Below are 12,316 nucleotides of genomic sequence, written 5' to 3'. Positions count from 1 at the left end.
CCTCCCGTGGGCAGAAACCCAAACCAAAGAGACCCTTGGTCCAGTCCCTGCGGTGAGACCTCGAGCAAGAACGGGCAGGCAGGCCGCACGGCCGGCGGCTCGCCCCCCGGGCTGCGTGCTGCAGAAGAACGCGGACTGTGTGGCCTGAGCCAGGCGGGAAGCCTCGGTGGTGATCTCCCCGCTGGGAGTGTGTGCCTCGAGGCAGATGCCAGTGGAGCCAACCAGATCGGGACTTGAGTGGCAGGGCTGGGTAGACACGTAGACGTGGCACAGGATGTGGGCAATGAAGGACTCGGAGCCAGCAGGTGTGAGGCAGCTCAGACGGGCAGTGCGGCGGTCAGGATGGCGTAGACACAAGCAGGCTCCTGCCTCTGCCCTGTGGGTCTTGTCTTTGCTGCCTTAGGGTGCCAGGAGGTGGCCCCCACGTCACAGGCCCAAGCTTTGCTCTTCTGGGGAAGCCTCCGGTGCCGAGGTGTCTGTGAGCGCCTCTCAGGACTCTGACCGCCCCTGAAAATGCAGGGTTGGCCTGGCCTCCAGCCGCGCTGGGTATTCCTTTGGGCTGTGAAGCAGAGTGAGTCCCTCGGGCTCCCAGATGGCCTCGTCTCTGGGCTGGCGCCCCTGTCCCTCCAGCCACAGCGCGTGCCCCAGCAGAGCCCTGCGACCTGGCCTCCTGTGGGTGACCTGGCCCCGCAGTGCTCCCTTCCCTGCCCCCTGTGCCTCTCCGTCCTTACTCCTGGACACGTCGCCCCTGGCCAAGCTCGGCCTCTCAACGGCGCTTCCCTCTGGCTTGGGAACGCCTCTGTCCCGACACAGCTGCTGCGCGGGGCCTTCCCCTTTCCTCCGGGTGTCCCGGCCGACCGGACAGACGAGTCCCCACGCTGGCTGTGGGTGGCTGTGGCTTTCCCCGGAAGGAGACAGTTCAGTGGAGTGTAGGTTTTTCTGGAGGGCCAGCAGCCGCTGCTGAGAGGCATCACGGCATGTCTGGTGTCGGGCAGGTGGTACTGTCCGCGCCCCTGGGCTCGGGTCGTCTGGGTGGTCCCCGCGGTGCTGTGGGTGGATGGGCCCATGTGCCTCTGTCGTGCACGATGCTGCTAGGCCGTCTCCTCACTCCAGAAGGGGCACGGTTTGGGGCGCAGGGGTAGAAGCGGGGGCTCAGAACGGAGCCGTCGAAGGTCCCGGCGGCAGTCCTCCGTGCGTCCGTCCTTTCCGGGGTGGGCTCCGGAGAAGGGCGAGGCCGGGTCTCAGCCAGCAGTTTCTTCCACGTTTCATCCTGGCGACATGTCCGACGGTCAGAAGCTGGTGTAAACCGGCCACGTGATTCAGAACTAGTTCGTCCCGAACTGAAGATGAACACGCATCATCTGTTTGCACCAACATTTCCCATCTTTCATGACTCTGTTTGAGGACACTGAGTGCCGTGTGCCCATTTTCTTTCCCAAGAGAAGGCGAGTGAGACGCTGAGCCGGCCTGGCCCGGAGGAGCGGGTCCCCGCAGCGGCACCCCTGCTTGTCCACAGCGCACGTCTGCGACTCCTGTGGGCTCCTGCCGGCCTCCTTGTCACATCCGCGATCTCGATGTGACGGCGGCACACTGCTCCGTTCCTGGGTCTGGGGCCGAGGGCCGGTCCTGTGCTCTGGTCAGGGTGTGCACGCAGGGCTGGCCAGTTGGAAACCCCTCCGGGAAGCCCCTGCCCCAGGGTGGGACGCTCCGGAGCCGGGCTGCGTGGCCTGGTGAGTTTCAGGCGTGGCTCTTCTGCGGGGGAAAGGAGAGGCCCGTCCGTCACATGACAGATGTCCGAGATGAGTTCGTGGTGGTCCACGTGGGCAGTTCGAGTACCCGGACGGACCGACGGCATGGGAGAGGACGCCTGTCTCTGGCCTGCTCGGCGCCCGCGGCGCTCCTAGGGAGGGTGCCGCGGTCGGGGTGTCCAACGCCGGCTTGGAAGGGGACAGAATCCTGCCTCTTGCGGCTCAGCAGCTGCTGTGTGCGTTTCGGCCCTGCCAGGTGCTGATCCGGGAGCCCGAAGCGTGGAGAGCTCACAGCTGCTCCAGCCCCGGGGAAGGGCTGCTGCGGACACTGCCTGGGCTCGCTCTCTGACGCACACTCGCGCTGTCGGCGCGTGGTCTGCGACGGGGTCCCTTTTCCCTGCTGAGGGGTGTGCGTGGTCGCTAACCTGGACGCGGCGGCCACAGACGTGGTCAGCAGCCGTGGACATCTGCCGTGGAGCCCGCACTGGGCCTGGGATGGGTGTGGTGTCTGCAGGGTCTGTGGCACTTGGTCCTGGAGCCCAGGTCCCGCGGGCGTCTCCACTAACTGGGCGCTGCTGGATGGGTCTTCGTTTCTCTGGTCTGAGTTGAGGGTTCTTCGGTACTGCGCGTCTCAGTCCGCTTTGAAGGGAGGTGGAGGAAACACTTACGTGAACGATGAGGATGGGAGAGCGTCCTGTTGGCATCTTTGGGGAGAGCCCATGGCTTTTCTCTTCATTGTGGCTTATCCTGAAGTGTCGTGCCGGCTCGTGCTGCTGAGAACCACACGCGGTGCTGGGGTGCGGGGCAGGGGACAGGTTGGGGGCAGATGTGGGGCTGGGAGTGTGGGGTCAGGGGGCAGCGAAGACACTGGAGGTGTGGGGGGCAGAGAGGGGGTGTGGGGAGCGCCACCCCAGACACCGCGGGACCAGCTGCACCTACGACCCTTCAGCCTGAACGGAAGCTTTCCTGCGGACACACCAGGAGGAGAGATTGGGCTGTGCCCGGGGCCTTCGGGTCTGGGGGTTGTGGGTCCTGGCAGCGTGGGAGCAGCCGCGTGAGAAGCAGCTCCTACTTCGAGTCTAGTTGCCCACGGAGCACTGACCACGCGCGTGCTTCTGGACTTCCAAGGGCGAGCGCGCGGGGAGCCGGTGAGCACGGCCTGCTGCCCCTGCTCCCGCGGCATCCGGGGCTCAGAGCGTCAGTTGGAACTGGTCCTGCTCGGGCGGCTTCCTCACCCAGGTGCCCAGCCCGGCCTTCTGGAATGCCTTGAACAGCTGCTGTTTGACCGACTGGTAGGTGCACGCCCCCCGCTTGGCCTCACAGTACATGGACGGCGTGTCCCCGTGGCTCGGGATCCGCGTGCTCAGCTGTGGGTGGGAACGAGACAGCGGTGAGCCCCCCAGACAGCCGCGCCGGGGCCTCCGCGCGGAACACGGCTCCCGGCCGCCGGCCCTCGGCGCCTGCCGTGAACGGAGAAGCCACACAGCGGAGAGGAGCGTGTGTGCGGTGAGCCCCAAAGGAGCTTCCTTAGCGCCCACAGCGACCGTCCTGGCGGGCCGGCGGGCCGGCTCGTGGTGGTCCCTTCCCAGCATGCGCGTCAGGACGTCACGTTACCCACCCTGGGTCTGTCCAGCGTTACTTAGGTGTCCGTCTGACCCCAGTAAAGGGGAGACTGCCACGGTGGGCGCGTGCCCTCCGGTGCCCTGACGTGCCACGGACGCGCCGGGGCTGCTCAGCGGGGATGGAGCAGTGGCAGGCGACAGACGTGCATCTCGGCCGCTCTTGAACGGGTGTGCTGTGGGGTTTTCTCTCGCGAGAGCGTCTGGGACTGCTGTTGGGTGGGGTTCGGGGTCGGGGGATGACTGTGGGCACTAAAGCAGCATCGTGCAGGTGGAGGTGGGGGCGTTCAAGTTCTCCTGCCGGCCAGTTAGGAGACCGGTGGAACGGGCCGTCTCCCGTCGGGTTTCTGGGCGGGAACCAGGCCAGGCTCTGAGGCCAGTGTAGGCAGGGATCCCCCGGGGAGAGGCCAGTGGCGCAGGGAGAAGGGCCGGGAGGCCTGGATGCCCCCCGCGGGTTTGGCCCGTGTCCTGGAACAGGTGCAAGGGGCCCTTTTCTTTAGGAAGACAGAATCAGTGGTGCTCTCTGACACGGGTCCCTGCAGTGTGCGGACGAGGGAAGTGTGGACGGTGCCCGGAGTGGGCGGGGAGGCAGCTGAGGCCCTGCGCTCAGGACAGAGCCGGGTCCCGTGGACTCGTGGCAGGCACAGAGGTCGTGCAGGCGACGGGCCACACGCACAACGTCCAGGGTCCCCTGAACTGCAAACAATGCTCATCTTAAGGGTGGGTGTGTCTGTCCCGTGCTGCGGGTTGACAGATGTGCCCCACACCCCTGTTCCTGTTGGGAGCTGTTGCTGGGTAAAGACGGGACAGAGGCATAGCTCCTTCTAGGGTTTCTGTGTTCCTGACGCCTGTTCATGTCTGTCTGGTTCTGCCACAGTGTGCTGTGCGTTGGAAACGTGCACATCTAGATCTCAGCTTAAACTCCGGAAATGTAGTAACTGTCCCCGTTTATCAAGGAGGAAGCTCAGGACTGTCGTAGAAATGCACGGTCTTTGGGGTCAGGAGAAGAGTTGTGACCTGTGGCCTGCTGTGTGCTCTTGATGTCATTCGGGGGAAGCCACTCCCCTCCCTCGGTCGCAGCCGGGAGTCCTACCGCGTCAGGAGCTTTCTCTCAACTTCCCTTATGGTTCTCTACGTGCAGCCCCCCGCGCCCTGTCTGCGAGGCATCTAGGGCCGCGGCCGAGTCCTCGGCTGCTGGCTGGGAGCTCCCAGGGCAGCGGCTCCGTCGCAAGTCAGCGGGGCCCAGGGTGAGGGAGACAGCGGGAGTGGCTGGGGGCCGTGGGTGCCCCTCGCTCGGACCAGTGTGGGCTTCCTAGGGGCCCCTCCCTGTGCCCGCCGGGAGCCGAGGGCGGCGGGGCCGGCCTCCCCCAGAGCGGAGCCCTACCTTTCCGTACAGCCTCGCCCAGCGCGCGGAGAACACGTGCTTGCAGAGCCGCGACGAGCCCCCGCAGCTCCTCCTCCCGGTGGTGCCGTCGATGACCTCCACGTCCGCGTTGCCCATCACCCAGTTCACGCTGAAGTGCGGGGACTTCCCCGGCTGGCGGGCGGCGGCGTGGCTCACTCCTGCCGAGAGAGAAGCCGCAACAGCAGGCGTCAGGGTGCCGGCCCCGGCAGGGCCCCCCGCCACCGGCCGGTGGGAGACCCCGCCTGGCTGCCGCGCTGCTGGGAGGCGCACACACCCCGCTGCCCATTTTCACACGGGCTTGTGGCTTCTGGGAGGTGTTCATGGTACCAGACAGGCCCCGGGGCTTGTAATTTCGGTGAATGCGCATGGAAAAGCCGAGCGAGCGGGACAGAGGGCTGAGAGCGAGGGCTGTGATCCAGCAGCGGCGGCCGAAGTGTTGAGGCCTTTTCCGAAACGCAAACACGAGGCCCCGTGTTCAGGGCTATGGCGGATTTCAGGACGGCAGCGGAGCTTGAAGTCGATGGCGGGTCTGAGTTTGGTCACTGGGACGGCCCTGGACACTGGACGTCACAGCCCCGGGAGTCCCAGGCTCCCAGCGCAGGGAGAGAAGGGGGCCTTCGGCGTCCCTGCCCTGGGCAGCGGCGTCTGACCTCCGCCTGGCCTCCGTCCCGCCCGCAGCCTGTGACGTCGGGTCTGCTGGGGGCCCTCACTGGCTTTCTGCCGGGCCGTCCTGCTGCGGCTGCTCTGCCCGCCACCCCAGCGTGACCTCAGGGAAGGCGTGTGAGGCACGGGTGGCTGGGAGGAAAGGCCCCACCACGCCGTCGAGCCCGACTTCCTGGTGCAGCTCTGTGCCCGGCCGCCGGGCAGAGGAGGGACGCGGGCTCTTGTTCTCCTCGGTGACGGTGATGCTGGGGGATAGTTCACAGCCCCGGCCCTCCCCCGGCCCTCCCCCGGCACCACTGCTCCCCCCACAACCCTCCCTGAGCCAGTGTGTCTGGAGCACCCCTCCTCCTGCCCGCTCCTCCCCACAGAGACACCCCCATGCGCCCTGGGCAGGACGACGCTGAGGCTCCTCACCGGCGGCTCCCGTGTCGGGAGGGGGTGGCTTTAGTGCACTGTGCCTGTGCCCCCGCTGGGCTGGGGGTGTCCCCGGGAGTGCCGGGGTGTTGCAGAGGGCGTGGCTGGCCCCTGGGGGCCTGCAGCAGATGTAGGGAGCAACCCTATGTCAGGGCAGCGCAGCACCCCAGGCCCTCGTGAGGGCAGCCGTCCCGTCAGCACCGAAGGGCAAAGCTACAGACCCAGAGCCTCCCGCGGTGTGACCGCCAGCTGGGGCCTCCCGCCGTCTGCAAACCCGCCGTCCGATGCTGCCACCTGCTCCTGCCACAGCCTGACTCCCGACCAGAATCTCCCGGCGACCTTCTCCCCGTCACGCACGGGCAGGGCCAGGCGTCCTGGGCTGATGGCAGCCGGACAGCTTGTGCCTGTTCCTGGAAGCAATTCCTGGCAGCTGCCCATGCCGAGAGGTGGGTAGGGGGACAGTCTGGCACGTTGGCCGTGAGACGGCCCTGCTGGGCAGAGGGGAGAGTGGCCAAGGTCAGGAGTGACCAGTCACCAAGAGAGGCGAGGGCCTTCTCCAGAGCGGCAGGCAGCCAGGTCCCCCTCCCGCCCTGCTCCCTCTGCTCTCAGTCCCTCCCTCCCACAGGGGAGGGTCTCCGAGGCCCACGTCACAGCTCCCTGGCCCCCTGCATGTCCTCTCTGCTGTGGCCAGTGCCCACTTTGCCGCCGGCTCTCGGCACATGGACGCCTGCTTGAAGAGGCTCGGCTGCAGCCCCAGCAGGATGTCCACAGGCAGGTTCTCCGGCTCCGCACATGGACGCAGGCAGAGAGAAAAGGCACTGGCTGGCGGACAGCCTCCCGACCGGGGGTGGGCAGCTGCTGCCCCCCCAGCTCCTGACCCCCCACCTCTGGAGCTCGGGTCCCAGATGGCCGGTGTGTGTGGAGGCGGAGAAGTGTGCACGGAGGGAAGTGATTTATGCTATAAAACACAGTATGAGACCCGTTGATCTCCGAGTGTCAGGGCCTGTCAGTGACCAGGTGCGACGTGAAATGAGATTTTCGGTCCAGCAACGATCTTCGTGTCACCGAGCCTCGGTGACCGGTGGGAAAGGTGGGGTGCGAGCCACGTTGACTCGGGAGCCAGAAGCAGCCCCCATCGTGCCTCGGCGCCTGGTCTGCTGTTCCGCCCCGCGTTCCTTCCTGGGCTCTCAGTAGTGACACAGCGTTCTGTGGGAGGCCGGCCTGTGTCCCAGGAAGGGATGAGGCCCAGCGGGGGTGAGTGCAGAGCCCCCCGTCGTGGGGGTCGCAGCACCCCTTAGATTGCACGGCCCTCTCCCAGGTTCGTTATAAGCGGGTAGCCTGCTCCCCTCGTGCTGTCCCGGGTGTGCAGGAAGCAGCCCACGCATTGGGGTTGGGATCCCTTCTGTATGGAGCGCAGTTGGCGTCATGTGTGTGCACTCGAGTGTGTACGTCTGTGGGTTACTATTTGTCCTTGGGGCTCCAGGGTTAAAGGGGCCCCCTTAGTCTCTTCCTTGGGTGAAAAGTTCCCGCAGGAACAACGGTTCTCCTCTTCCCTCCCTCCTTGTTCTCTCTCTGCTGCTGTCCCTGAATCGACTAGTGAGGCCGCGCCTTTGCGTTTACAAAATCACGCGGCTGGCGATGAGTTCACACGCAGGGTCGCTGACCCGACCGTGCAGAGTGGTCCGCGCACAAGGCAAGGAGGCCATCTCGCAGGACGTCCCCATCAGCCTAACTCCGCAGGCCGGACGGTGCAGGCGGCCGGCGCGGGCTCGGTCACTGCGGTCACGGCGCCGAGCAAGGGGAGCTCCCTCATGCTTCACATGCCCACGCGCCAGTCCCGCGGCCTGTTCTCGGAGGGCGAGACGGGCAGGCCTGGGTGCGCGGGAGGCTCCTGCTGCCCGTGTGTTTCCCCGCACCTCGGGGTGGCGCTCCCGCTCTGTCCTGCCCCGCCCCACACGCCCGGGTCGGCCTTCAGCGGGGTGTTGGAACGCTGCGCTGGGCTCCTTCCAGCCTTGTCAGTCTGTCTTCCGCTCCCTCACTTCGGCCCGGGGGAAACACTTGTTTCTGCGGAGCCGCGGCACGCGTCCGAGGAAGCTTGTTCGTCGTGTCCTGACTCGTAACTGAGACCCGTTGTGCGGGAGCCAAGGGGAGGGGGTCGTGCATCTCCCGCTCGGGGTTGAGGACAAGGTGCTTGGGGCTCTGGTGCCTTCTCCTCCCAGGAAGCCACCTCTGGCCTGCGTCGACTTCTCCGTCGGCTGGAAGCTGTCCACAGAAGGGAGGCATCCGTTCCCGGGATCGTCCCTCTGGAAGCAGATGTGGAAACCAAGCCTCAGGTTCCGGTTCAGGTGCACAGCCTACCTAGAGTCCGAGACGTCACCTGCTGCCGCCCGCTTGCCTCGTCCTCCTTGAGGACGTCCTCGTCCTCCGGCGCGCCGGCACGTTACACAGACCCACGCACAGACCCAGAGTTACCTTCTCGCCCCGAGTCCGCAGCCTCACATACCTCCAGGACTGACCGGAAATCTCCGTCCGGAGGAAAATGGGAGCACGTCACGGTCCGCCCCGTCCTCGTCCCGGTTCAGGGAAGAGCCGCACGTTCTGAACGCTGAAAGCACAGGCCTGTGTCTGCTGTGCCCCAGGAGGGGAGGAAGGTCGTCTTGAGAAATAAACCCTGGGAAGACTCAGCCCTGTGTACCAGCGACCTTGGTTCAAGGTCACAGGGTCTGTTGGCGGCACAGACATTGGACTCGTCGTAATTCTCACCGTGGAGCACCTGAGCCCGGGTCTGCAAACCTGCCCCTTGACATCCAGGAACGGAACGCGTCCCAGTCTCGCCAGCCGGTGTGGGTCCCGGGACACCCGCCCTCGCTGGGTGGTGATGGAGGCCCAGGGTTGCACTTTTCAGTGCGGTTCCTGCCCGTGCGGACGTTGTGCTGTGACACGGGAGCCTGGTGTTCGTCTCCCGGGGCCGCTGCAGTGGAGCGTGAACACAGTCGCCGGTTTACAGAAAATCACAGAGTCGACTCCCTGCTCGCTCTGGAGGCCCGCAGGGCAGGTGTTGGCAGGGCTGCGCACTCCTCCACCCTCCAGCTCCCCGCGGCCCCGCTGTCCCTGGCGTGGAGATGCGTCACTTCCACCTCTGCCCGTCTTCACGTGGCTTCTGCACCCTCGCATCTGTCTGTCTGTCTCTCTTTCCCTCCATCAGCCTCTCTCTTCTACAGATGCATGGAGGGGGGGTGGGACCCACAGGGCGTAGTTCAGGACACCCTCTTCATTTCAGTATCCTTAACTTAATCACGTTGATAGGGACCCTTTTTCCAAATACGGTGATTTGCATGTTTCAGGGATTAAGATTTGGTGTTTTGGGGCATCCAGTAGTCTGCCTACACCAGCGTTATTAGTCGTGAGTTTGGAGCTGGCCTCTGAAGCCCGCGTGCTGACCTCTGGCACCACAGTTGGTGGGTGGGGGTTCCCACTGGCCACAGCCACGTACGTGGACATCTCTTCTCGGCCCCTGGCTGGGGAGGGAAGCCTAGCGTGGCTCTGTTTGGGGAAGATCTCGGTTTGGAAACTTGTTGACAAAGCCCAGGACGGGATGAGAGGAAAGGTGTCCCTGAAACGTGGTGTGGCCAAGCTCGGACCAGACCCATGGCCGCTCTCACTCAGTGATACTGCAGTACTTGTTCCCACCATCTGGAAGGAAGCCTGATCTTCCCAAGCCCCTTCCCCATCGGACCCATCGCCGATAAGGTCTGTGCAGCTCGTCTGTGTGCCACAGCCCACGCGGTCATTCATCGTCTTTGTGGTGTTCTAGACACGGCTGGTGTCTCAGAGCGGACGTGTGGGAGACCGAGGTCTGCACCAGCACTGACGCAGGTACCCGGGGGACCGAGGTCTGCACCAGCACTGACGCAGGCACCCGGGGGACCGAGGCCTGCACCAGCACTGACGCAGGCACCCGGGGGACCGAGGCCTGCACCAGCACTGACGCAGGTACCCGGGAGACCGAGGTCTGCACCAGCACTGGAGCAGGTACTCTGCTGTTCTGACACACAAGAGTGTCTCCGTGAAGATCGTCCGATGTTTGATTTAGTGACTTAGTGATTGACACGATTCTGTGAATACGGTGAACCTGAAGTAGGTTTTTCCCAACTTCGATGAGTTAATGCACCTGCTAACTGGGGCTGCCATTGCCTTCCCCGCTGTGCCATTACTGCCACGGCTGCCACCACGGCCACTGCCACCGCCACGACAGTTAGGACCACTCCCACCCGCGGTGCTTCTGTGCCGGACTGGCCGTGTTCGCTCGGCTCCCGTCACCGCGGGTCCCACCACCACCCCGACTGGCAGGACAATAGGCTCGTTTTGCAAAAACCCACATGCACCTCTTTTTAAAGAGCAGTGTCTAACACATTGTCACATTTCTTTAGATTGCTGGTGGGCCTGAAGTATTTACAATTTAATTCAGTTTCTCCAAATTAAGGCTACACAGGACACTCAGGAACATGATTTTTACAGGGAGTGAGTCAAGTTTGTATCTCAGGGCAACACTGCATTCGATGGTGAGAAATGGACAATTCAATACCGAGTCGTATGGCAGGTGTAGATGAGGCCACTGTGTGTTCTGTGTGTACCAGACAGCCCTTGTGTTGTCCCTCTCACACACACACACACACACACACACCCCACATGTACACACATCACACACGCACAGACATCGCACATGTACACACATATCACACGCACGCACAACACACAAGTGTACATCACACATGTACACACACGCCCACACATTGCACACACGTATCATGCACGTGCATGTCACATGCACATCACACGTGCACACACGTGCACATGCACACACCACACAGGTGCACACCACACACCACACAGGTGCACACCACACACCACACAGTGTGCCATCACACACACATGCCCACACATCGCACACACACCACACACAGCTCTGCTGGAAGCGGAGCTAGGGCTGTTTTAGCATGGACTTGCAGATTTGGAGTAGCTAACGTAACTCGGCTGTATTAATGTCGTTTCGTTCATGTTCGTCAGCACGAGCATCATCATAATTCCGTAGCTGTTGTCTCAGTAGAGCACAGTTCAGGGTGGCTGGGTGGCGTGTGCCGCAGTCTGGAGACGGTGAGTGAGGACGGGCTCGGGACTTCCTGCCGTGAGATGCTTGTTGGGGTTCTGTGGGTCCCTGCAAGCTGGGGACACACGGGGGGGGGAAGACGGGGCTGAGGCAGCCGCCCACCTCATCTGCCCGGTTGGCGGGGAGTCGGCTGCCATGGCTGAGCTGGTGTCGAGGGCCTGTGTGCGGGCCGTGTGAGGGAAGGCGCTGGGGCACCTGCCTGGGGGGCTGGGGTCGCCTCCTGTAAAGACAGTTTTCCCCACTGATTTTCAGGGACTTCCTTCCTGGAGTCAGTAGGAACGTGGCCTTATCTGTGAATGTAAGTGACAGCAGTTTAAAATGCACGGGCTCACGGGACAACGCTGAAAGCGGCGAAATTTCCTCTGTGGCAGGGAAGAATTTGAATATTTCATTTTATAACCTGATAGTGAAATGGTTCTTGGTCCCTGTAAAGCTTGTTGTTACTTGGAAAGACGTGGGACAGGGGGACTTCGGCAGAATGTGGTCCTCACGCATTAGTGGCTCCGTCTATTTGGGGCTACGTTCCTTATGCCCCAAGAGCACTGTTAATGTCCCCTTCAGTGCGCCTCTGCTGGGCTTGCATTAGCTCTGCTTCTGTCTGCCTGGACAGTTGTCTTGCCCTCATTTTAATTGGTTAATTTTTATTTTTAAAAAATGTTTATTCATGATTTTAGAGAGCGTGTGTGCACGCACACAAGAGGGGGAGGGGCGGGAGGGAGAGGGAGTCCCTGGCAGGCTCTGCACCCAGCGTGGAGCCCCACACGGGGCTCGATCCCAGCACCCTGAGAGCACGACCTGAGCCGAAATCAAGTCGGACGCTCAGCCGGCTGAGCCGCGCTGGCGCCCCTTGCCCCGCTTGTGAAGGCTGCGTCTCCTGGGTCGCGGACTTCAGGTCGCGACGGGCTCGCGGCCGGCATCTCAGAGACACGACTTGATTGTTTCCGGTCGTCCGAGAGTCGCTGGCAAGTCTGATTTGGACCCTTGGGAGCTGACCTGTTACTTCCTGACGCCTCTTAGGTTTTTTTCTGTCTTCTTTTCTGGTGACCACTTTCTTGCTGGGGGGACGACCGAAGAACTTCTCGGGCCACACGGTGCCCCTTAGAGGTGACGACTAGGAACTCTGGTACCTCCTTCCCCACCGCGCCCGCCGCGCGCCTTCTCCTGCTTCCGGGGCATGTTGTAGCTCGGGTCTGTCCGACCTTCTCGCTGCGTCTCTGGCCTCCCCGTGGGATGCTTGCTTTCACGCATCCTCCTAGCTGGGCTGTGCTGCCCAGCTGCTTCGTCAGACGTGAGCCGGACG

At 63.4% G+C, this 12,316-nt stretch overlaps 1 protein-coding gene across 1 annotated transcript in view; it reads right to left on the bottom strand.

Annotated features, from left to right (window-relative positions):
* Positions 1–1,611: 1,611 nt before the first annotated feature.
* Positions 1,612–12,316, bottom strand: part of ADARB2 (adenosine deaminase RNA specific B2 (inactive)) — a 112,703-nt gene continuing 101,998 nt past the window's right edge. The window contains exons 11-12 of the mRNA XM_044228311.1: positions 4,752–4,930; positions 1,612–3,115 (exon numbers count right to left, since the gene is read on the bottom strand). Coding sequence (XP_044084246.1) covers positions 2,939–3,115; positions 4,752–4,930 — 356 coding nt within the window. The 3' untranslated portion in view covers positions 1,612–2,938. The remainder of the gene's footprint in view (positions 3,116–4,751; positions 4,931–12,316) is intronic.

This window comes from Neovison vison, chromosome 12 (assembly GCF_020171115.1).
Source record: "Neovison vison isolate M4711 chromosome 12, ASM_NN_V1, whole genome shotgun sequence".
Taxonomy (NCBI): Eukaryota; Metazoa; Chordata; class Mammalia; order Carnivora; family Mustelidae; genus Neogale; species Neogale vison.
The sequence above is the reverse complement of the archived record's forward strand: the minus strand, read 5'-3'. Positions and strand labels throughout refer to the sequence as shown.